The sequence below is a fragment of the Hemicordylus capensis genome, chromosome 1, assembly GCF_027244095.1.
Source record: "Hemicordylus capensis ecotype Gifberg chromosome 1, rHemCap1.1.pri, whole genome shotgun sequence".
NCBI classification, from domain to species: Eukaryota; Metazoa; Chordata; class Lepidosauria; order Squamata; family Cordylidae; genus Hemicordylus; species Hemicordylus capensis.
In genome coordinates this window covers 430,019,643-430,045,889 of record NC_069657.1, presented here as the reverse complement: position 1 = coordinate 430,045,889, position 26,247 = coordinate 430,019,643, and the positions used below count along the sequence as shown (strand labels likewise).

At 42.1% G+C, this 26,247-nt stretch overlaps 1 protein-coding gene across 2 annotated transcripts in view; it reads right to left on the bottom strand.

The window, feature by feature from the left end:
* Positions 1-4,539: 4,539 nt before the first annotated feature.
* Positions 4,540-26,247, bottom strand: part of SOCS5 (suppressor of cytokine signaling 5) — a 37,700-nt gene continuing 15,992 nt past the window's right edge. Inside the window, exons 1-2 of one of the 2 annotated variants that reach the window (XM_053312357.1) lie at positions 11,609-11,722; positions 4,540-10,226 (exon numbers count right to left, since the gene is read on the bottom strand). In XM_053312357.1, the coding sequence (XP_053168332.1) occupies positions 8,616-10,214 (1,599 nt within the window). In that variant the 5' untranslated portion in view covers positions 10,215-10,226; positions 11,609-11,722 and the 3' untranslated portion in view covers positions 4,540-8,615. Of the gene's footprint in view, positions 10,227-11,608; positions 11,723-26,247 lie in introns of those variants that run through there. The other variant, XM_053312347.1, reaches the window with a different exon arrangement.

Here is a 26,247-nt window from a genome sequence, read left to right as displayed (position 1 = left end):
CCTTTATTCTTTACAGACCATGTGAAAAAAGCAGCTGTCTACAAGGGGAAAGGAGGAAAGATTGTGCCATCAAGTTGGTATCAACTCCTGGCAACCACAGAGCCCTGTAGTTGTCTTGGTAGAATACAGGAGTGGTTTACCATTGCTTTCCTCCCAAGCAGTAGATGATGCCTTTGCCATTGTCACTGAAGTAAGCATCCACCTCCAGCACCTTCCTATGTTGCTGCTGCCCGATATAGGTGACTACAAATATATATTTACTGGACACAGTCTGGTAAGCACACACTGGTGGGGATTCGAACTAACAGCCTCTTGCTCCTTAGGCAAGCTGCTTCCCCGCTGCCCCACCACAGCCAATAGCTGTCTCCAAACTGACATAAATGAGCTCCTCCTTTAGCACATAGATTACACCAAGAACAGGGCACAATATTTACTGGAGACACATGAATGCCTAGCAGAGCAATCTCTAGCCTTGAGATTAGATTGCTGTAATGTACTCTACCTGGGGCTGCTCTGGAAGATTTCTCAAAAACTTCAGCTAACGTTGTGGCAAGAGTGACTAACGGTGACCATCTGTTTCGAAACTGGTTACTGGTCAATTTCTGGCCACAATACAAAAGACCGGCACCTACCTATAGAGTCCTACCTTTCATAGGCTCAGCTTTGGAATTCTCTGCCCAAGGAGACCTGCCTGCCACGCCTCCTCATACCAGGTAGAGACATTTTAATTTGCTTTGAAGGAATACCTTCAGTAACTTCATGGAGGAGAAGAATAACTTCATGGAGGAGAGGTCCATCAGTGGCTACTAGTCAGAGGGCTGTGGGCCACCTCCAGTCTCAAAGGCAGGATGGCTCTGAGAACCAGTTGCAGGGTAGTTATGGCAGGAGAGAAGGCATGCCCTCTACTCCTGCCTGTGGCTTCCAGCAGCATCTGGTGGGCCACTGTGCAAAACAGGATGCTGGACTAGATGGGCCTTGGGTCTGATCCAGCAGGGCTGTTCTTATGTTCTTAATACTTGTTTTACTTCCACTAGCTGATTTTTATGCTGCTTCATGCTTTATTCTGCATGCTTGTTCCCCCACCCTTTTAATTTTGTACTCCGTGCCAAGAGCATTGCCTGCAAAAGGCTTAGAAATTGTTCAATACAAATTGGGATGCATTTCATTCATGTTGCAGCTATTAATCAAAAGGTCACCATGCACATTTGCCAGAAGCAGGCATTAAAAGTCACAGGGGAAATGAAGCCACCACTACTACCCATGCAAGATGCATGCTTATATAGTAAAAAATTGTCATGACCAGGAGGTTCAAATAATCCTTTAATAATCATAATGTATTAGGAAAGGCGCTTCAGTGCATAAGTAGCTTATTTGAGTCACTTGTGAAGTTTTCATCATGACATTATTGCTAAAACTGCACAATAGAACTTACTCTACATAGGCAGGGAGACGGAGTTCATAGTCTTGCTTTTTATAGATGGAAAAAACATGAAGTCCCTTTTAGAGATTATGCTTTTGCAATGCTTATTTAGTAACAGACATCAAAACTCTCATCTGACATGAGACCAAACTTTGTTTTGGCACAAGAACCACTTTTATGAGTACCACTGCCAGAGTCTTCACCAGTTGTTGTGGTTTCCCAATTTCTCCTTCATTCCACACTCTCTTTTCCCAACTGGTGCCTCTTTTGAAGGGCTGAATACTGCAAAGCCACGCCTTGCCGTCAGTGCATCACTGTCCCAGCCATCTCCTTCTCAGACTGAGCCAGGCGGAGCAGGGCCACAGAGTCACGACGGGAGCAGGGCCACTTACCCTCTGCCATGTTTGTACTACTGACCGGAAAGCACTGGTGTACAATAAAGATCACAACCTTCTACAAGGACTTGCCTCCAACCATTGAACTACAACTCCCATCATCCCCCACCACAATAATGTGGCAGGGGATGATGGGAGTTGCTCCGCAGCTAGAGCCAGGGTTGCCTACCCCTACTCTAAACCACCCTGAGCTAAACTGCACCCAGTTATGCTCCATTCATCTCAAACTTCAAGCATAATGCTATTAGACACTGTTTCTATACTCTTCACCAAGGTGGTGCTGTTTTTAAAGATTAAAACCCACTCCCAGAATGACAGCAGCATAAGCTTCTAGTTAATGGATCTCTGCAGCACTGCAAGTGAGACCCAATAGATCTCTGGGGGACTAAGACTCAAAAATATTTACCTACAGTAAGTCATCAGCCACCTAATGGCACAGCGGGGAAGTGACTTGACCAGCAAGCCAGAGGTTGCCAGTTCGAATCCCAGCTGGTATGTTTCCTAGACACCTATATTGGGCAGCAGCGATATAGGAAGATGCTGAAAGGCATCATCTCCTACTGTGTAGGAGACGGTAATGGTAAACCTCTTCTGTATTCTACCAAAGACAGCCATAGGACTCTGTGGTTGCCAGGAGTTGACACCGACTCGATGGCACATTTTACCTTAACTTTACAGCAAGTCATCAGAGTACTATACATTTTTCTCAAAAAAGGGAGAAGAATCACATTAGTCTCAAGTTGGCTTTTAAACAATGACATCTGCATAATCAAGTGGGTCAGCACATTTCATAGCATTCTTAAATCCTCCTCTGGAGACAGCATGTGTGACCTAGGTGTCATATGTGGGGGGGCGCAAGGACCAAACTGATACAAAGCAACCTCCTGCTAAAAGGATCTGGGAAAAATGTTTAGCTAATTATTAGTTGTCCCAGAAGGAACACAGTTCATCTTGATCCCACCCTCCCAATTACAGGAGACAAAAATAGTGTCCAAAATTCTAAGACTACAGCAGTGCCCAACCTGCCTTGTTTAACAAGGCGAGGTGCATACTATTCAACAACTCACTTGCTTTTTGCAGGTGGGGGCGGGAAGTCATACAGGAGGCAAAAAAACCAAGTCTGGGAGCTTTGCTTGTACAGGAATAGACTCACCTCAAGTTTCCTTTCTTGAGATAGGCAGAGTCCTCTAGGCATTGCGTTAACTAGTGCCTTATTTAGCACCGTAGCACCAGAAATAAGGTACACTTGCATACAGTGTGGTTGTGGCTAAGCCAGTGCATTACCTCTAGGGCTTTGCTTTGAGAACACTCCAGCGCCACCACCCCCCACACACAGAGATCCCCCCCACACACACACAGATGGGAGCACATAATCACATGTATGAAGTCTGCTGCCATGTCCAAGAGACCACCACCACCACCCCACCAGTCACCTACATTGCTGTTTTGCAACCTTTTCTAGACTTAAATTCACCTTTGGCAGTTTTTGAATTGTTGCTGGCAGTATGCATGTGTCCTGCTCTTGGTTGCTTGATTTTGTTCTTGTTTCATATTTGACTGATCTGCCACTTCAAGGTATAACCATCTCAATGTCCAAAAATAAAATATGAAGGGGGGTGGGAAGAGAGGAGACTTACAGGGCATCTCAGGCTCTCTTAAAACTAGGCAAAGGAGAGCAGCTGCTGTGGCCAAAGTCAAGCCAGCTGCAAGTTTTGGCAACCACCATGCGTGAAGGAATGCCTCCTTCCCATTATGCTCTGTAGTTTGCTTTCTTTGTTTTGTGTCCCCTGCAGGTTCTGCAAGGGCTAGAAAGGTAGCAACCTCCAACAGCCCAGGTGAATTTGTCTGCTGCAGAGTTTTGGAGGAAATGTGTTGCGACTGGTTGTCTCTAGGCTCTGAGAGAAGTTTCTGGCTGCCTGAGGGAAGAAACCCCAATTGGTTAATGTATCCCTTTGGAACGGGATAAAATGGAGGGTTGAACAGTCAGGAGGAAGGCGGTGGCTGAAGAGTTCTGTGAAAGAGTGCCGCTGAGTGTTGTGTGAGCTGGAAGGCTGCAACTGCTAGGGAAGGTATCAGTAAAGGAGCTGGTCTGACTGAAACCTGCTGGGCCTTGGGAGAGAAGGCTAGCAAGGTTATTTTATATTTTGTACTCTGTACTCTTGCCAGCTGAACTTTAACATTTCAGTACTTTTTAAATAATTTTTTTGCAACCTTTTGTTATAGTAAACCTATTCTTGTTTTTGTACTGTTTCCCTGGCGTCTTATTTTAGTCCCACCCCATACCTACCTGCTCATTTTATTTACCACATTACTGAGTTTTGTTATTGTTTTTGAAAGAGAGGGGTTCAGTGGTTAGACTGAAGGCCAAGCCCTCACACCATGCAAGAGCTCTTCTGCTTGGAAGAGAAAGTGTGACTCTGCTTGCTGCCAGATACCCCTTCCCTGGAACTTCACCCTCCCACTACCAGGGGGTCCTCATCACAAATTAACCAGGTTAAGCTAAAGGAGAAGGTAACAAAGTTTCTGCACGTTTAAGCACAATTATTTCACTGAAGGCAAATGGCACTTTAAAGTGTTTCCTGTAGCACAAAGACTAGGCTCTTGATTTGAATATGTTTTGGGGGAAATCATATTGAATACACTTTCACAACAGTAAAAACCACATCGAATTCCAACACAAACTGATGGAACACACAGAAACAGGGAAGGTGCACTTGGCACAAATTCATGCTGGTGACTTTTTTTTTTTTTTTAATGTAAGCAGCTAGTTTCAGAGCAAGTTATAAACCAAAAAGTTGCATGTTCAGTTACACATACTCACACACAAACAATTATCACATGCTTACATTTAACATTAGTGAGAAGTACTTACATGTTCAGAACAAAAGTTAGATATTCTGCACTGGAATTCTGGTAACATTTGAAAGCACATTTGATACATCAATTAACATCAGGTTAGGATTTCCTCTGGGTATCTCAAGAACTCTATTCTGGCTCTTAAAAAATCTGAATTGTGTTTTTCTGACCCTAATCTATGGGATAATCCAGGAGCCCTCAAACTTGAGTCCTCAGATGTTGTTAGACTTCAGCTCCTATAAACTCTCAGTTTTGGGGAGCTCAACCAACATCTGGGGACTCAAGTTTGAGAACCCTTGAGATAAATCAGTTTTCCAAAAACTAATATTTTTAAAGTGCTCTCAGAGTCAAAATTAACTCCTTTTAATAGCTTTCCAATGTACAGCAGTCTTCTGATCTTGAATTAGGAGACTGGACAATTCTGTATCTTGTCTCTACATTTACTCTAAACAATTGTGAGCAACTCTGCTAAATTACAGGTATGTTCACGATTTGTAGGTTTGCATATTACTACATTTAAGATACTTTGGTTTAATCATTTTAGTTTGGATTATAAGTTTTATGCAGAAGATGTGTCCCTTCACCCTCTCTTTGGTAAACATCTCTAGTTGGGTCCAGAGCCTTACAAGACAGCAATCCTCCTTGTGAGGTGAAGGAGTGGACACATGCCCCTCCCCATGTAATACAAGGCAGATACTCTACATGTAAGCTCCAGACATACAACACGATGCACGCAGCTTTTCCTTCTTTAAGGGAGGAAATATCAATCAGGAAATCATACATACAAGCCTCCATGTGGAACACCTGCCTCAGTTATGAGCTGAGAGGAGAGGCAAGTGCCCACTCCACCACTGACTGCAGCTTGCTTCCAAACCAGAGCTCATTTTTAGGTACATTTTATACATTAGAATTTGGTTAAAATCTCAATGTACAATAAGTTAAAATTACGTGCTGATAAAAATGCAACAGCAATACCTAATGCAACTATCAAAATATGAACAAATTAAGCTGCCTATTTTAAAAGATACTATCTTTTAGTGGAAACCATGTTTCCAGAACTTTATTTTTATTCACTGATCCTTTGAAATGAATTCAATGCACATCTCTTTCAAATTCACTAGTGCAAATGTTTTGCCTGATTTAAGATGAAAAATATAAGCAGTACTCTTAATCACGGCAATATATGGCAGATAGCTAACCAATTTTATCCAGGATCAACAGCTGATCTTTGGGCCACTTCAAGTGACAAGTTTTATACAACAGCTTTCAAAGTATATGTTACAATAAATGGGGAGACACTTAAAGTTAAAAAAAAAAAGGATGCCTACCTTCAGGGGCACTGAACAGCTAGTACCTTTGAATGAAGGTATCTTGAGAAACAATATTTGAGGACAGGTGTGCAAACAGGTGCTATAATTGCAACCTTTTGCTGTGAATACATGGAATACTCTATATATTGTATAAAAACTAGTATCTCAAGGATTTTCTGTGTCCATAATTTGTGATGTCTGAAATAACCATTAAGTAAGCATATCAGAGTACACTTATTACTACAGATAATCCATGGATTTGCAGTGATTTCTGAGGACCACTTTACCCATTGACTTTTTTGGTATCCACCTAGGATAAAAAATGTGTGTGAATGCAACAGTGCATCTCCCACAGGCACACTTGTCAGGGAGTTGTGGGTGGCCCTAGTTCTGCTGGGTGTACTGTAGCAAACCTGGGTTTGCTTATGTGTGAAATGAATCCATGCTCAGCCTTTGGGGTTCTGGACAACTGCATTTTATGGAGAGATTTCATGACTTAACAGGCAATTATTCAACCGCACAGTATTTATGCAAACTATACTAAATAACGTAAAGCTTATTAACACACAGATGGGTTAACTGCTATAAGAGAAGCTATGCAAATATAGAAGAGCAAATATACAAATATAACACTGAAAATACTGTACTTTATTAGCACAAAAAGCTGTAACAAGGCACAGCAAGCAGGGGAAAGACATACACATACCCAGATAAACTGGTTAGCATTGGCATACAAGTATAACTTTTCTTGTATACAAGCTTTGAATTTCCCTACCTCACAGTCACTGCCATGGAGGAGGAATATACCATAGCAAATGGGTAAAGAGCTAGTGAGTGCTACTCAGGGGTACCAGATACGTAAGCAAGAACAAAGGATTCTACTCCAACACAAGTTTTAGTGCAAACACAGCAAGGACAGAACGGATCATGTTCTGTTCACAAATTAAAAAAATGGAGCAAGTTTCCAGATTGCTGAAAGAGAACACGACCTATGAGCTACCAAAAAAAAAAAAAAAAGTGCTACACGCTTTACCAATACAACAGTACCAATGAAGCTTTAATTCTGGTGCATCATGTAGAGTGGAGGAGGGGATGAAATGGGATAGAATGTTAACTACTCTGGAACAACCTGAAGTGGTCACTCGGCTAGATGGCCATTACAGTTTTTAAACAGTTAAAATACTGAGCCAGGTCTCACGATCAGTGAGATCCGGTTTGGGGCGCTGGGCGGGGAGAGCGGGCTAAGCCCACTCTCCCCGCACACGAGCATGGCTGGAGCCCTGGGCGGCTGGATCGGCCGCCCACACGATTGCCGGCTCCGTGACGGAGCCAGAGGGGGCTGGGGGGAGTGGGGGCCGATTGGCCCCCACATGCTGGCGAGACCCCCGGAACCAGGAGGTAGCTTTTCAACTCCCCTCCAGGGGTCTCCTCGTGAGTAGATGCAGCACAAAACCATGCCACAGCTACTCACGATCTTCAAAACCAGGTTTGCGGAGCGCTCGCTCCGCAAACCTGGTTTTAGGGCAGGGGTTCTTGAGTGGGTTACCTGCTCTAGAACCACCAGGCTCGCAGCCAAGCCCAGTGGTTCTCACGATTGCAGAAAATCGGGCTAGCGGAGGCTAGCCCAATTTTCTGCAATCATGAGAATAGCCCCACTGTTTTGAACCATTCAAAATCAGTTAATACGAAGTTCCAATTAGGCTAGGGTTTTGTTTTTCTTTATCATGGAACAAATTCAATTTTAACTGTGATACTCAGTAGTTGTAGATGGCTTAGTTGGCAGCTACTGAAACCTCTGTGTGTTCTAAAGTTGCTAAGTATTTTTACAAATTACAGGTGACTGGTATCCTAGTGAAGTCACTCCCCTTTCTCGGTTCCACAGCAGGGAATGCTTTTTAAATGGTTCCTGCCATCATTTAAAGAAAAGGCATAGCTTCAGATTCATGTGAAAGTGTATATAGATTTTACTGATTAATGTATTAAAGCTCATATTGAGTAAAATGTATTTGATTGGGTGACAACCCTATTTGGAACCAAAGTTTTGCTATAGAGTAGATGCATGTATATACCCAACACGTGAATGACATGATTGCTAGGTGACAGCATGGTTTCCCTTGTTGCTCATTATTTTTCATCTTTAAAAAAGCTTTAATTTAGAAATTAGTTTAGGAGGAAAAACCTGAACTTTTTTTAAAAAGGTGGTTTCTGCTGAGAAAGCAACAATATTAGACTACAGTTGTTGGTATTCAAGTGCTCATATACAACCAAAGGAGGAGAAGAAAACCCACTTTGTTCTGAAACTGAATGGAACTTAGAGTCAATGCCCAATAGCTGCCTCACATAATTACTACAGGAATTATGGTAGGAAGAGTATCCTGGAATTGGGAAATTATAATCTAAAAGACTGCATTTAAAAAAAATGTGCAATTTTTGTGTTCTGCATATTCTTTCAAGAGGTATTCACAACTAGGCTTGATTAATAGCAGGTAGCATCCGACAATCTTAACACACACTAAGCTTAAGTACAACACTGCCAAAAAAAAAAGCTGAACACCGATGTTCTTACTGAAGTTATACTGTAATGCACAAAAAAGCACAGATCCTAGTGAGTTTACTGGGGTTTTTGAACTCCATTCACTTTGTCTTAATTGGTTCCCTCTCCAACCATCGCACCCGAACCTTTTGCTTATAATGATATTCCTTTAGAAAGTCTTGCAGCATTGATGGCAAAGGGAGACAGTCAATCCCATCATAGGATGTGGACCTGCAGATTACGGCCCGGCAGATGTATTGCAAACTAAAAGGAAAAGTCCTGTTTAGGGAAGCTGTAAGCAATGGTTCAAAAAACATACAAGAGCTGGGATCTTTGTAGTGTTCTAGAAGTCCTGTGACAGTGGAGGAGTGAAACACACAGGGGTCGTGAGCATCAAAACTGAAGTTGTGGTTCCATTGCTCAATGCGTGCATGGAGAGAGCGATTGTAACGGCGGAAGCTCACAGAGAAGAGGTAGTCTTCTTGTGCAGAATCCCTGAGCAAAAAAGTGCCCTCTGGCTTTCCTTCCAAAAGTGCTTCTGCCTCGTAACGGTCCATCACACCCCAATAGCAAGGGTTACCAGTGATCTGAAGTAAGTCTGGCACAAGGCAGTGTATGTAATCAATCTGAGTATGTACTTTCCAAACTCCTTGCCTGCTGATGTGGCTATGGCTCTCTCCAGATATCTGGCGTTGCTTCTGTCTGCGTGACTGCAAGCAGAGGATTGTCGTATCTTCCTCCAGGTCACAGCTTCCCTGTGGTACTGAATTCGTGTCTCCATTCAGCTCAGACATGCCAGGAGCCAGCTTAGGTCCCAGTTTATATAAAGGATTCACCTGTGCAGTAGCTTCAAATGTATGTATCTGAGCATTAGGAGGCGGATCAACTCCTTCCTCAATGCTGAGCCTCCGTCTCTCTCTGAGCCGGTCTTCTTCGTCTTCTAGAGAAGCAACAGAAGGATCAAATGCATCAAAGAGAGTAGAGTGTGGGCTCACTGGGGCTGTGTGCTGCTTAATTAGATGCCATTTTTGGGCTAAGTCTGATCCAGCAGGGAAGGGGCATTTTTCGAGCATTAGTTCAGAGAGATGAATCTTTCTTTTATTAGAAAAGAGAGGCTTGGATTGTTTGCTGTAAGTTCTCATGGGGAAACATAAGCCAACAGTATCCTGCAGTCTCTGCCGCAGGGAACGTCCCCCTATGGTCCTACTAGAGATGCTATCTGTGTCATGTACGGAGCTCACACCGTATCTTCTTTCCCTCCTTTGCAAGCGACAACGGCCAAATCTTTTATCATTCTCTAAGGAGCTCTGTGTTTTAGTCGAGCAGGAATGTTTCTTCTTCCCACCCCAAGGTGCATGCCGTGAGTAGGAATCCCTTCGTGCAAGTCGAGATCCTGTGGCAACATCCACATCACTCTCTTTTTCAATGCTTATTTCCACAATCTGTGGGATTTCGGTGGCACAATTCTGATTTTTCCTCGCAGAGCTTCTTGAAGGATTTAGACTCAATTGTAAAGAAACATCTCTTATGGGGCTGCTTGGTCGATGTTCAGCTGAATCAGGTACAAACACGCTTCTTTCTTTAACTGATGAACTACTGGAGTTCACATCTACATTTTCACTTCTGTTCCCACCTTCAAGGTTGAAGAGATTCTGGCATCTGTATTTGAAACTGTTCCACATCTTCCCAACTTTACCCATGGATTAGGCTACCTACATATCAGAGACAAGACAACAACATTTTAGTCATTTAAATGAATTGAGAACCAAACACACTATACATGTATTAGCTAACGGGCATACAGAAAATACTCCTAACGAAATGTTAAGAAATATCCTTCTGGCTAGATATACTCAACAGAGCCCCAAAGCTAGCTATACAAAATGGGCAACAATAAGAGATTAATACAATTTTAAAGCAGAGGGTGGGGTGGATGAATATTCATATGGCACCAAGTAACCATCAACAAGTTCCTCTACCCAAAACATCCATGGCTCTTGAGTTAAGAGCAACACAATGGCTTGGATCCAGAGTTGTGCAAGTTGTACTCATGCAATGGGGTCTTGCCATCCTGTCCCCCATACCATGTCCACCCTTGAGAGCCGGTTTTTGGAGACATGAGGCTGCAGTGGGGGAGAAGGGGCAGGAAAGCTCCATTATGTGTGCAAAGTACTGCTAGCATAATTCTGGATCAAAGTCTTTGATTTTTGTAATACAGTTATGTAAATGGAACACAGAAGCATGCAAATGAAATCGCAGCAACTAGATTCAACAGGCTTTGAACAGTTACACTGGTAACGTTTAAACTGAAGTAGCATATTACCTACCAATGCTTATTAAATTATCAATTTTGAAGTCCTCATTTTCTACAAATACAAAATATAGCATAACAGATATGTTCTTATATATCTTCCACATTACTGCATTCAACCACTGCTCCTAGTCATATCAGTTTCAAATTCACTGACTACCAGCCTCCAAAAATCTGTGGGGGGTGGGGAGAAAAGAGTGAAGCTACAACAAATCATTTTGACCAATACCTGTGCTAAGCACTTTTAAAAATTTAAAACACTTTTTATAGTGTCAGCTATCAAGAGTGTTTCATATTGGTGTGTGCCATGTATCTTCATTTCAGAGAGAATTGCAAACAGTTTATCTTTGACACGCTGGACATTTAGAGAAAAATACTGACAATAAACCAGGGCTGAAACAAAAACAGCATTTCCCCCTCAATATTCCTGAAAGTTAGGTTTGAGTAAAACTCTTAAGACAATTCTTCTCAATCTGCAAGTGCATTAAAGCAACAATTCTGAATGATGACCCACAAAGCAGTTGGTGATCTGAAGAGTTGGCTGATCATCTGAGCTGGCTGCCTGCTCCCCCCACCCCCCCAGCTGCTGCTTAACATCAAAAGACTACTAAATATATATCCCTTTTCTAATATTAGTTTTCCAGGTAAGCAATTTTTGTAGTTGTCATGAAAATGATATAACGTTATGAGAGCAGATTTTGTTCTCAGCCTCCTACATCAGGTTGCCCTAAATTAAAGTCATTATTTGACAGATGCTTATCCAGTCTCTACCTTACAACTTACCAGTGTGGCATTTATATCTTGTCAGTGTGACCTTGGTGCCAACTGTGTGTGATTGTGTCAAGGATGGGATGCAATGGCTACATAAGGGAGAGAGACAATGGCTACATAAATGCAGTCTATAGAAAAACCCAACTAAAAGATGCTAATGTTCAAACTGGGGAGCTACTATAGATAGGTGAGTGGCAACATAAGTTTGTCTTCAAATGAAAAACCAGGATAGAATGCTTCCAGTTTCTGTAACTGCAAATTGTGTCCCAACCTCCATTAAACTATCAACTGAACGGGCAACCTCTTCAACCCCCAAGCTGCTGGACCATTCTGAAGAGCTACTATATAATACCAGCCTAAGCAATACTGTTCTGCAATTCATCAGCCCTCCATCCTTGCACCTAGTCAGTTTCTTTTAGTGATCTGTTGAGTAGCGAGGGGTGCTTGACAACTCTAAAATGAGTGTATACCCAGAAGGAGGAAAGGTACCACAAAGTCCAGGAGGATGCCAGCATGGCTTAGAGGTACTGTCAAGGAAGCCATTAAAGGGAAGGTAGTTTCCTTCCGAAACTGGAAGACCTACACAAATGAGGAGAACAGAAAGGAACACAAACTCTGGCAAAAGAAATGCAAGGTGACAATAAGGGAGGCAAAAAGAGAGTTTGAGGAACATTTAGCTAAAAGCATCAAGGGAAATAACAAAAACTTCTTTAAATACATCAGATGCAGGAAACCTGCCAGGGAGGCGGATGGACCGTTAGATTATGAGGGAGTGAAAGGGATTATTAAGGAGGATATGGAGGTTGCAGAGAAGCTAAATGAGTTATTTGAATCTGTCTTCACGGATACTGAGCATATAGCTGTTCCTGAAACAGGCTTTTCGGGGATAGAGGCTAAAGAACTGAGTCTGATAGAAGTGACAAGAGATGATGTTCTAAACTGTCTGGAAAAACTGAAAATGAGCAAATCGCCAGGGCCGGATGGCATCCATCCAAGAGTCCTCAAAGAACTCAAATGTGAAATTGCTGACCTCCTTGCTAAAATATATAACTTATCCCTGCAATCGGGCTCTGTACCAGAGAATTGGAAAGTAGCAAATGTAACACAGAGTTTAAAAAAGGGATCCAGGGGCAATCCGGGAAATTACAAGCCGGTTAGCTTAACGTCCATTCCAGGAAAATTGAGGGAAAGCATCCTCAAGGATAAAATTGTAAAGCACATAGAAGAACAGGCCCTGCTGGGAGAGAAACAGCATGGCTTCTGCAAAGGTAAATCTTGCCTCACCAACCTTTTGGAGTGTCAGCAGGTGTGTGAATCAAGGTGACCCAGTTGACACAGTATACCTGGACTTCCAAAAAGCTTTTGACAAAGTTCCTCAACAAAGACTCTTCAGAAAATTTAGCAGTCATGGGATAAGAGGACAAGTACATGTGTGGATTGCTAACTGGTTGAAAGACAGGACACAAAGGGTAGGGATAAATGGAGAGTTTTCACAATGGAGGAAAGTAAGAAGTGGGGTCCCCCAGGGATCTGTACTGGGACCGGTGCTTTTTAATTTATTGATGATGATATCAAATGATCTAGAAGTAGGGGTAAGCAGCGAGGTGGCCAAATTTGCAGATGATACCAAAGTCTTTCGGGTAGTGAAATCCACAATAGATTGTGAGGAGCTCCAAAAGGATCTCTCCAAACTGGGGGAGTGGGTGACAAAATGTCAAATGCAGTTCAATGTTGGCAAGTGTAAAATGATGCACATTGGGACGAAAAACCCCAACTTCAAGTATACTTCAAGTGTGTATAGATATAGATATAGATATAGATATAGATATAGATATAGATATAGATATGGATCTGAGCTGTCGGTGACTGACCAGGAGAGGGATCTTGAGGTCATGGTGGACAGCTCGTTGAAAGTGTCAACTCAATGTGCGGCAGCTGTGAAAAAGGCCAGTTCCATGCTAGGGATCATTAGGAAGGGGATTGAAAATAAAACGGCTAATATTATAATGCCCTTATACAAAACGATGGTGTGGCCGCAACCGGAGTACTGCATACAATTCTGGTCACCACACCTTAAAAAGGACATTGTAGAACTGGAAAAGGTGCAGAAGAGGGCAACCAAGATGATCAGGGGCCTAGAGCACCTTTCTTATGAGGCAAGGCTACAACACATGGGGCTATTTAGTTTAGAAAAATGATGACTGCGGAGAGACATGATAGAGATCTATAAAATCATGCATGGTGTGGAGAAAGGTGGAGAGAGAGAAATATTCTTCTCTCTCTCACATAACACTACAACCAGGGGTCATCTCATGAAATTGATTGCCAGGAAATTTAGGACCAGCAAATGGAAGTACTTTTTCACACAACTCATCATCAACTTGTGGAATTCTCTGCCACAAGATGTGGTGACAGACAACAACCTGGATGGCTTTAAGAGGAGTTTGGATAACTTCATGGAGGATAGGTCTATCATCGGCTACTAGTTGGAGGGCTATAGGCCACTTCCAGCCTCAAAGGCAGGATGCAGTTGTTCCAGTTGCAGGGGGGTAACAGCAGGAGAGAGGGCATGCCCTCAGCTCCTGCCTGTAGGCTTCCAGCAGCATCTGGTGGGCCACTGTGTGAAACAGGATGCTGGACTAGATGGGCCTTGGGCCTGATCCAGCAGGGCTGTTCTTATGAGTGCACCGTTGCCTTGTTCATACAATTTAGCCTAACAGCAGACCAGGCTGACAATGCTGAAGAGGAGGATGCAAAGGATAATACACAGTGCCCAGCAGGTTATATTGATGGACTTTCAATTGCCTAGCAGGTCAAATGAAAGGCTATTACACAGCAGCAAACCCAGATTTGCCACCCAGCACACACTGAACAGGGAATTGGAGCTAATCCAGACTCCTGGACCTGCATGCAACACAGGGCTCCATAAATTAACTTGCTTGCCTGCCTGCCAGCAACATGTCCCTCCCATGTCCATCAAGCACTCCTGTGCATCCAGAAAAAGCACAGTGAGTGAGCAAGCCAAGGAAAAACCTTTTCTCTTCCATGGAGAATGGAGGAGGAAAGGAGAGGTAGTTTCACCCCCTGAGAATTGAGCTTTTGCAGAAGATGCCAGCAACACACGCTTTGCTGCTGCCTTCAGCAAATGCCACATCTTTCTTTTTATTCTCATTTGTTTTTTTGCAAAAAGCAGCAAGATACTCCTTACACCGTCTACAAAACCCCAACACGAGTGCAAGAATCCCTCCATTCCCATAGTTCTCCGAATATTCCACAGACTCAAAAAGCGGGCAGTGGTGAAGAGAAACACATTTGACTAGAAAGCAAAGCCAGTGCTCAGGGATTCCTGAATAGACCTATCTGCAAAAACATGTTTTAAAACACATTTTTAGATTTACATTGTTAAATAATTATGTAGAGCACAGAAAGATAAACACTCTTCCCAGTTAAACTGGAACCGTCTTTAATTAATGAATTCTCAGTGATCAATTCTCTCTTGCTATTTATCCAAGGTGTTCATCAATACTTGTGGAAGTGGAAGGATCCTCAGTAATTTTACTCCCATTTTCAAGAAAAATTGTTATATAAAATGCAGTATACATAGGAAAACCTCAAATGCTTCTTGATATGCTAGAAGAGATTTACTAGAGAAGTGAAAGATTGTTTTAAAACTAGCAGCAATTAGAAGACGCAACACCTTCCAAATTTTAATTTTTTCCTAACTCTGCTATAAAGGTAAAGTGTGTCGTCGAGTCGATTTCAACCCCTGGCACCTACATAGCCCTGTGGTTTTCTTTGGCAGTATACAGGAGGGGTTTACCATTGCCTCCTCCCACGCAGTATGAGATGATGCCTATCAGCATCTTCTTATATCGCTGCTGCCCAATATAGTAAGCAGCGGGGATTCAAACCTGCAACCTTCTGCTTGTTAATCAAGCATTTCCCCATGCCAAATCAAATCCTAGCTTTGGACTGAGTTTACATTATCTGTCAAATTATCCGAGTATTTGGCTCATTAGATTGCCTCGTTTCTAGTAATAGTTATCTAAGTGAAAGTGTTTGTGATATTTATAACAAGTGTTATTTTTAAAAGTCATGAGTAACATTTCAGTATTATATTTATAGGCTCAGTATTAACTTTTTTTTAAAAAAAGGACATTCTCCAAGCCAATACACCAAATTACAGATTACTTTATATCTATTGGGCAAACTTTAAGCCAACTGTGAAACCATAGGTCATCTTCATTAATGTTTGTTACATAACACCAACAACATTATATAATGGGAGTTGTAGATGAAATTGCAGTAGGAGCAAGGGAAGGACAGGAAGAAGAATGGAATTCTTTCCTTTGCTTCTCTTCTTCATATTCTCCCTCATATGCACACACGTTTATCCCCACACGAGTAAGAGGAATCTCCCATCTTACAACCATTTCACGTGTCTCTGTCCTACATGGAGACATCGGAAAGGGCTGGACAGGCTTTGATGACAAGAACAGAAGTAAGCCCACCTTCCTCCAATCTCCCCCACCCCCTACTCCCATTATTCATTGACTTCTACCAGCTATGTACTTTAACAAGCTTCTTTAAGAAACTCCCTGGAAGTGCATCTACCTGAAGTGGTGTTCTTGCTCTAGTTGAGGAAGCTGTAAATGAGTCACTGAAATAATGTATCTTGTTCTGCTATATTTAAGTTTCCTAGCTTGTAATCTGCCATAGTTAAAATAAAAACAGGTGGGCAGAGTCAACAGTGTCATTCAGCCTTCAAGAAGGCATGGCAGCCCTCTTGGTGACCTCTTAATGAGAGCAATAACTTGAGGGCAAGTATTTTCTGACGCACCCACCCAGTGTTCTCTATTTTTTTTTTAATCTGTGTGCAGGATGAGTTTTCTTCTGGGTGGCAGTATGAAAGCAGTGTGTGCGCACATGCATTCAGAATGGGGCCCTCCTGATTCAACCTGAGCAGGAACAAAAATTAACTGAGCGGACATCAAAAAACTTGTGAGCGTGTGTGAACGCCTTAGAGGGAACACTGCACTCACCTAGTGCATTAAGAACACCTATAACGTGCATTAAACACATTACCTGTGTTAGCCTGAAAAGAAAATTTCAAGGATAATAATAGTTCAAACACATGCCCCTACCTTCAATGCCTACAGCCCATCCACTATTTCTGTCATATACCTACCTTAATTTTTTTTTAAAATCAATTTGACTAATTCACAACAGCAGAAGCTTGTAAAACTTTCCAATAAAAAATAGCAGCATACTACCTAAAAATCTGATCATACAACTGTGAGGGTGCAAGTTTCCCCACTTCAGAGAACCCTGTGTCATCTTAAAAGTGAAACTGTAGAAGCCTGAAAAATATCCAATTTTGCCTTGGACAGCAGACCTGCATTTTTCCCCTAGAGCAGAGAGGGGGGAAATTAAGTAGCTAGCAACTAGCTACTTAAAGATCAACTGCTTTAAACACAGGAGTTGCATGGCCATGCACAGTTGAAAAAGTAACAGAATGCTCAATGTGTGCCATACTTTCATGGCCAAGTCACATGCAATGGCCAATTCCTCCTCCTGTAAGTTTTGTTTTAAGTGAACAGTGGTATTAGGAGGCTGAAATCAAAAGTGGAGAATTCTTAATCCCCTCTCGTTATTGAGCAGTCCAAAAGTCTGCCCCTAAGTTGCTCTCCCATCCATGAGGAAATATCCAAGCACTCCATCTTTACCTGCACTGGGAAGATAGAGTTTGACCAGACCAATATCAGTCTCCTACAACTGTTTTTCATTTTTAAGTTGAGAGGAAGAATCACAGAACTGCTTGTCACGTGTAGCTTGTTCTCACATGCTTTGTCTTCGTGAGGTCTAGGACTTTGGGGGAGAACTTTTAGGGCATTTAGCTTTGAAGCTCAAGTGCACTCACTAATGAGATCAGATAAATGTAGCAGGACAAGGCTGACCAGCCATCCCATATGGCTGGAAAAAAGTCCAATTTCTTTTTTCCCCACATTTTAAATTTTTATTGGATTTTACAATAGCTTTTACATTCAAATTACATTCATTTATCTAATTCTACACATAAGTAAATATTGACCTGCCTATCTGCGCAGTTCACAATAACTATACATATAAACCAATGCTATAATAATTCAAAACATGCATACTCCACAATACTACTAGGTTTTACCCAACCTGCTGTTATTACTATATTTCAAACCCTACTGAAAAAGTCCATATTACAGGTAGAAAAATATTTCTTTAAGTAGAACAAAAATGGTTCCCAATCTTTTTAAAAACATTCCAAATTTTCATCTCTTATAAGTGCTGTAAGCCTTGCCATCTCAGCATATTCCAAAATTTTTATCAGCCAGTCTTCTTTTGAGGGCATTTTAGTGTCTTTTCATTTCTGCGCATATACTATCCTGACCGCAGTGGTTGCATACATTAAGAATGTTAAGTTTCTTCTAGAGAACTCTCTTTCAGTTATTCCCAGCAGGAAGGATTCTGGCCTCTTAAGAAATGTCACTCTAAATATTTTCTTCAACTCATTGTATATCATATCCCAAAAAGCCTTTGCCTTCCCACATGACCACCACGTATGGAAAAGGAAAAAGTCCAGTTTCAAGTAGTGCTTTCTCTAATTTTTTTCATCTCTGTGTGGAATGAGTTTTGCTCTGGGTGGCAGTATCAAGACAGAGTGTGCACACATGCAATCAGAGTGGGGCCTTCCTGATTCAACTTGAGTGGGACCTACAATTAATTGAGTGGACATCAAAAACGTGTGAGTGTGCACACATGCGCACGCCTTAAGGAACACTGGTTGCAAGAGGTTCATGCCAAAAGGCTGCCCACCACTGGCAAAAGAATTCTGGAAGCTAATTAATAACTGTCAGCTGGATTAGTGAAATCAATGTTGCTGTTTATGTGGTGCAATTCCAGAAAGCATCAGGTGGCATTAGAATTGGGGGACAGACACTGAGCCATTACAACTCTGTAGAAGTATGTTGCTCCATGACATTCCAGGCATTTTACCACTGTGGGTTATAGGACTCACCTAGCTATGATTGGTAAATGAAAACAAATGAAAAGATGATCCTTATTTCACCAACCAATATTACAAAGTTTCAAACTAGCCATTTTATTTCAGACAACAAAGTTATGTGCCCAGGTCGTTGAACCATCGTTGCTCTTTGGAACAAAGTTATATCAACCTACTTAAGCATACGCCTCTTCACAATGTAAGATTAAAGAAAAACCACCACCACATGGACAGACATACTTCTAATAATGGCCAACCAAAAGATCCTGGGAAGCTGGGCAAGAGAAACAGCATCCTGCTTTGTCTGTCAGGTATGCTTAGGCCACCTTTCAGTATAGGCTACCCAGGGTCACGAAACAAACATTAATAAAATCAAAACCAGAGGATAGCAGCAACACATATGGTACAACTGCAACCATTAATAAAAACCTAACACATATAGCCACTGATTAGAAGGGCCTCATACGTCCGTCAAAATAAAAAGTTTTTCAGAGCCCTGTTCAAAAGTACCCATAGGCAAATGTTTAATTTATCTATCATATTTGTATACTGACTGATATGCCTCTCTAGGCAGTGTACATAATCCACATTATAATATAAAAATAAAACACACAATTGTTTTTATTCCGTGAAAGTATGCCAAAACAATTTCAGAGTAAAACAATTTAAAATTAATTTTAATTAAAAGCCTGAGAAGACAGGTGTGTCTTAAGGGTCTTTTTAAAAGCAATTGGAGATGGAGCAGCTCTTATTTTGTCAGGGAGTGCATTCCAAAGCCCTGGGGCAACCACAGAGAAGACTGGGCCCTGACTTGCCACCAGACAAGCCAGTGGCAACTGTAACCAGACTTCCCTAGATGATCTTAATAGGCAGGAGGGTTCAGGACAAATATCCAGTAGAACAGATCAGAGAGAATGTTAATGATTTATACCCCACTTTTTAATCAAATTTATCTCCAAGGTGCTTGTAACAGATTAGTTTTAATTACTTCTTACATTGTATTAATCAAACACAGGAGTCCCATTTGGGCAATCTAACAACCACTCCTGAAATCATATTTCACTCCTTGGCTGCCAGTCTGCATTAAAACAATAGCTCCAATTAAAACAATACCCAAGATACTGTAATGTATGTTCCTTGAAGCCAGTGTCAAACTCATGAATTTCCTGCACAGGATGCAAAGCACACGAGAGAGATCTTTCTCCTGGGCAGCTATGACATGTGCCTACTTTATTGTGGATATCACAGTGAACAACGATGGTCCGTGGTCCAAGTTTAGTTTGGGCTCACAGAAGATAACTTGCTTTTAGCAAGAGCTTTTCACCAGTAACTTCTACATTAGGGATGCGCACAAACATCTGTTAGTGTAGCGGTTCATGGTTCTGCAAACTGGTTCATTCCATTTTGGCCCAACAACGAATCGGTGCGACAGTTCGAGAGCAGCACTGGGAGCACCTTTAAAAGTGAGTACAGCAGGTCCTTACCTGGGTGATCACCACTCCATAGAGATTCCTGTTGCTGCATGGAGCGGTGGTCAAGCAGGTAAGGGCCTGCTGTACTCACTTTTAAAGGTGTCGCTTGCTGCCCTCCCTGGCACTGCTCTCGAACCACCAAACCAGTTCATGTTTGGGCTGAACCAGATTGCAGAACCATGAAATGGTTTGATTTCAAACTGCTGAATGAACCGAGGTTCGTGCACATTCCTACTCTACATGCTGTCAGAAAGACCTTCCGAAAACACCCCCTTTTCTAAAGGGCAAGCAGCATTAGTAAACCATATGCTGGCAAAGCTAGGTGGCTCAAGAAGGTTGAATGCTGTAAGAAGTGAGGTGGGGAGAATCTCACAAATTTACAACTAGCTGGAAGCTATGGTGCAGAATAAATCTGTCAAAATTACAAGTTCAGTTCTCCTATAGACATTTGCTTCTCCCAATAACTTGTCACACTACAATCGCTTCAGTTGGGTACAGACAGGAGATTTTCAGAGATTTGGAGATGACCATGTAGAGCTATTGTTGCATGCATGAGTTATACTGTATGTACAATTTCTAGTCTAGTTAAGATGATTTTGCAGGGGTACATCAAGCAGCACCAGGGAAAAGTCAATACTAGCTCCCAAGTAGCCCAACACGCTGAGGTATAAGTGTGTACATTTTGTTGTGACCACAGCACCTATAAGATAGTAATTGTCACCACATGGCCAGAGCACATACAGCCCTCTAACAGGGGAGGAGATATTCACCAATCCAGAGCAGCTACATGTTTAAGATCAGGGTCCTTGACAAGGCACAAAATGACACACTGCTGTATTTACCCCCATGCATCAGATGTGCAAAACACATAGCCATCAAGGTGGCACTCATGATGAACTACACAACCACAAATAAAGGAGGAACTTCCTATTCACGTTGACCTCAAGTGACTTTTGGCTATTGTGTTCACCACTTTGCATCTTATTTTATTGAACTGGTTAATAGCACACTGTTTTTAAAGTCATTTTAGATTAGATTTATTATGCAGCTACCAACCTCTTTGGTTTGTGTAAAAGGGGAAGGATATGTTAGAAGAAATAATAAATGTGACCACAATGCCTTGGTAATTTCTAGGGACTGTGCCACTAACCAGCAAATAATTGTGCTTGTGCATTGTAGGAACTCACCTAGAAGCTTGGACTACAGTCAAAGCTGTAACTGGATTGATCTTTGCAGCTTTTACCTCTTAAAGTACTGGAGTCTATCACTGGCTTGCTGGTAGCTTCCACAGAAACCAGGGCACTTCCATCTTTCCAGGGAAGTTTCATTGCAGGTTTCTGCACAGCTTCACCTTGATATTCTCAGAACCTCATTGCCAGCAGAGTTCTGGGGTAAATAGTAGCACATTGTTATCAATTGCTCTAGGTCCTTCCTATGGATATCAAAGGATCTGTCAAAGGCTTCTTTTTTAAACAGAGTGCTGATTTGGCAGGAGACTTTGGAAGCAATTACTAGGACAAGGAAAAGAACAAAGGTTCTTCGAATCCAGCATCCCCCCCCATTGATGCTGTAAAGCAGTACTTTAGGCTATATTTCTCCAGTCTTTGGCTGCTTGTCAACAGAAACCAGCCTGCTCCATACATTTTCCGAGATAGCTCCCGAGGACTGCATGAGAACATTCATCCAGGCACGCAACTGAATAGGCTTTAAGATTAGAGTCATACACCAGCGTCTGCCCTGGCTGCCAGTTGAAATCATACCAGGCTTGAAGAGCTATTCTCCCAATTGGCTGTGGCAGGTAGGAAATGCCTTGAGACAACAAGGCAGGCAAGTTTTTGTAAGTGGGAAAAGACTGCTATTTTTAATTTCATGTTGTTATATATCACATATATAGGTATGAAGATGGGCTGCCTTTCCACATGCTCTAGTAGCATTCAGGGGTCTGCCTGAAATGTTGTCGGCAATTATACAAAACTTGCCATTTATAGAGACTTTAAATTAGTCCACAGAAAGTACTAATCCACAATCAGTTGTACTAACCTGCCTGCCCACACTATACCCATGTTACTCATTTATGGCCTAAGGGGAGAGAAATAAACCCACAACTTTGTGTAAAGCTTACCTACCTAGACACAACTCGGTGACCAGCCCATTCACAAGCCTAGTTTATAATTCAACCTTCAGTTGAGAGTTAATTCTGAATCCTTGTAGGTTATGCTTGTCTAACCGTGTCCTTTTAGCAGGCCCTAAATTTATTTGGCTCTAGGAATCCAAATGTTTGGGAGCCAGACTGCCTACTGCTTTGTTGGGGGGTGGAGGAAGAAATGTAATCCACTCTCAGGACTGCCCTTCACTTTATGAAGAGGCAGATTCTCAATCTTGTTTGCTACTCCTTCTGGTCAAGTTCTTCAGGCTCAGGCAGATGATGGCTTGCTCACTCCTCCTGGTTGCATCAGTTCATCACCTGGCTTTGGCATTTCCAGGCACTGTGGCAAGCTGGCATTTGGGGATTGTCAAACTGTGTCTTTTAGGACATTGTTACTGGAATCCCAGTACACAATATCTCCAAAGATGAGTCAACTTCCATTAACAGTTTGCCCACTGTAGATGAAAAACAGTCCAGAGTGACATGAATGGGTTTCTCCAGGTGGGGCAACCACTCATCCCAAGCCCATGTCAATGATTGGGGTAAGTAGTTACAGGTCTTGTCACAACATGCTTGACTTGGTGGATGTAGCATATGCACTGTAAAACGGGTTAGGGTCCATTCAAAGGTTCACCACCTGTTCAGATTTACTTGGTAACAAACTGATGGCCCATCTATACATCCTGCTTTTTGCCAGATATCTCCAAGATAGTTTGAACAGACCCTGATTTCCAGGCTGCTACAAGGTCACCTCATCCTTGAATAACTCCCGACCTTTGCAAAGAAGTCTAGGATTCTACATGGTTCACCTGAAACTCACTTCTGCCTTCTGCAAACAACTATACGTTTATTTGTCCACCCTCCACTCCTTGGTGGAGAATGAACAGAAGGACCATCTAGTCTGCTTCAACAGTAAGGAATTTATTCTTCCCCAAGCAGGCCAGACTGTTTGTTAGCTCTAGTGCATAAAGAGGGAGGCTTGCTAATTCTGTTGAGTTCTGGTGCTCAAAGTTGAGGGTTAGTTGCCAGTGTGGAAAGTGCTATTTGCTGGCTTTGCTGCCAACTTAAGACAGGTTGGTGTTTTACTTCTCTCTGTGCATTATCAATGTTATATGTTTTGCTTCTGCGATCCAGGAAGGTCTATGGTGAGCGAGTCCTACTCAACATGCACTAAGTATGGGGTATGAGTATAAACACAGGAAGCTCCCTTATACTGAGTCAGGCCATTGGTCCATCTAGCTCAGTACTGTCTACATGGACTAGCAGCAGCTTCTCCAAGGTTACAGGCAGGAGTCTCTCTCAACATTATCTGGAGATGCCATGGAGGGAACTTGGAACCTTCTGCATACAAGCAGATTACTCTTCCCAGAGCAGCCACATCCTTGAGGGGAATATCTTACAGTGTTCTATTTGAATGCAAATCAGGGTAGATCCTGCTTAGCAAAGGGGACAATTCATGCTTGCTGCTACAAGACCAGCATCTCATAGAGAACCAGACATTGTAGCTCAGTTTCACATGCAGAAGGTCCTAGGTTCAATCCTGGCATCTCCAGGTAGGACTGGAAAAGATACTCCCCTGCCTGCAACCCTGGAGAACTGCTGCAAGTCACTAAACAATACTAAACTAGATAGATTAATGGTCTGACTCAGTAAAAGGCAGCTTCCTAGAACAACTTACAGCTAAATGATTACCCCATACTACACAGTCCTGGTTCAATCAAATTGTTTGAATCTAAATATAATGTGGGTTACAGACACTGGCATGATTGTGTGAACCCACATCAAAGTGAGAATCTCAGATTCATTTCAGGCCATAAACCATCTTGGTGTGCGTTCACAGAATCATGCTAATATCAGTAACCCACATTAAACCTAGATTCCAATGAAGGTGTGAATCAGGCCACTTAGAGGGTAAGATGAATAATTCTCATGTAAATTGTTTTGTTTTTTTTAACTTGTAGCTGTACAATCAATTCAAACACACTTATAAAAGTAAGGAGGATAGGGAGCTGATAAAATCATTTTTGGAATTACACGAAGAACAATATGAAGTGTATTGAAGTAAAGCTTTCAAACAGCTGCTTCCAAGTTAGGCTGACACTTCATACAACCACAGCTCATATGTTCTTCCTACAAATAAGTGCTACTCCAACTCCTGCAAGAGTTGACTGCTTTGGAAGAGGGATTTTCATTACATAATCCTACATCTGACTCTGAAAAAAGACATTTTTCCTCTTACAAATGTTCCATCAAAGTAATTAATCAATTAGTAACATCTAAATGGAGGCAAGGCTGCTGAAAGAATTCAACTTTACCCAGAACTGATGATCTGGATCAAGTCAGCTAAGATTACATAAGAACAGCTTTATACAGATTCTATCAAATGTAATCATATAGAAGGAAATTATTTACTGCTGAATACAGTTTAACAAAGGCCACTGACTTCAAATTTCCTTTTTTATAGCTCAGTCACGTATCAATATTCACAACAGAAATGAAATGCAGAAATGAAAGACCACCGCTATTACCCAAGCCACAAGAGTTAAAATGCCTTTCCAGGATTTCGCTGCCTGAATTAAATGCACCCAAGACTGGTTGTATTTTATATGTGCCTATGAGTAGTAGAGCAGTTGGAGTCAACACTACCGTCAAAGGCATTTGGCGTAACAAAATCTCTTGACAATTCAAGACTTGAGGAAAGCCTGACTAACTGGGATGTCCAACTTGGAAGGAAAAAAATAGCAGCGAGAAAGGCACCATATGAAAGAGGAAGAAACTGCTCCACTGCAGAAAGAATCGAGAGAAGTGGGCTCAAGTTTCAAAACAGCCTTTTAGGATGAACATCAGTGTGCTGTAATGGGTTTGAATATGCTAAGTCCAAAATCATACAGCCAAACAGCTATGAAAGTCACTGGGTAGTCTCACAGGTGGGCCACCATCACCATCTCCAAGCCTGGTCTACCATACCAGATTTCTGCATGGAAAGTGCCTGAATGAGAGACCACCTGGAAATCTAATGTACACTGCCTTGAGTTCCGTCATGAAGACAGCAGAATATAAATGCAAGAAATATTAAAGTGCCAGCTTATTTTATGTACACTTGAGTAATTAGGAAAACCTTGTTCCAGAGCTTTAATCCTTACCATTATTTCTTGATTGTTTTATATAGAAATTTAATATACAGGTGTGGGACAGGAATAATGTGGCAGAAGAAAGATGCTCCATCAGCTGTCATCTCCACAACTACTAACTACAGGGAGGGCAGCCTACAAATGCCAAAAAAAAACCCCAAAAAACCCCTAAGCTGGGTGAAAACTGTTGCCTGGAGATGTAGGGCAACAACTTTTCTTCCCTCAAAGACTGTATAACAACTGAAGCCACACCTTGGGGCTAAGTATGAAGAGGAGGAGAGCTGGTCTTGTGGAAGCAAGCATGAACTGTCCCCTTTGCTAAGCAGGGTCTGCTCTGGTTTACTATGAGACTATGAGGTCATTCCCACAATCAAAAAATGTGTTCTGCCTGGGTTTGGAAGCTGTGTGCGTGCCCAATTTCCAGTTGTGTGGAAGCAAGGTAAGAGGAAAACCTGGGTAGCTATTCCTCTTACCCCGTTTCCACATGACTGAAAGTTGGGAGCACACACAGCTCCCAAACGTGGGTAGAACACAGGTTTTTGATTATGGGAATGACCTCTGTGTGTGAGCACACTCTGGCAAGAGCATCTGCATGCGGAAGGTTCCAAGTTTCCTCTCTGGCATCTCCATGATAGGGCTGAGAGAGACTCCTGTCTTTAATCTTGGACAAGCCACTGTCAGTCTGTGCATACTGGGCTAGATGGATCAATTGTCTGACTCTGTATAAGGCAGCTTTCTATGTTTCTATGATCACTTGTATTCACTTGCAGGAAGCTTGAAGCTGCATCCTCTTAATACCACCATGTGGCTCTCAAAAATCATTTTTTGTTTTTGCTTATACCAAAGAAAATAATCTTCCTGATTTG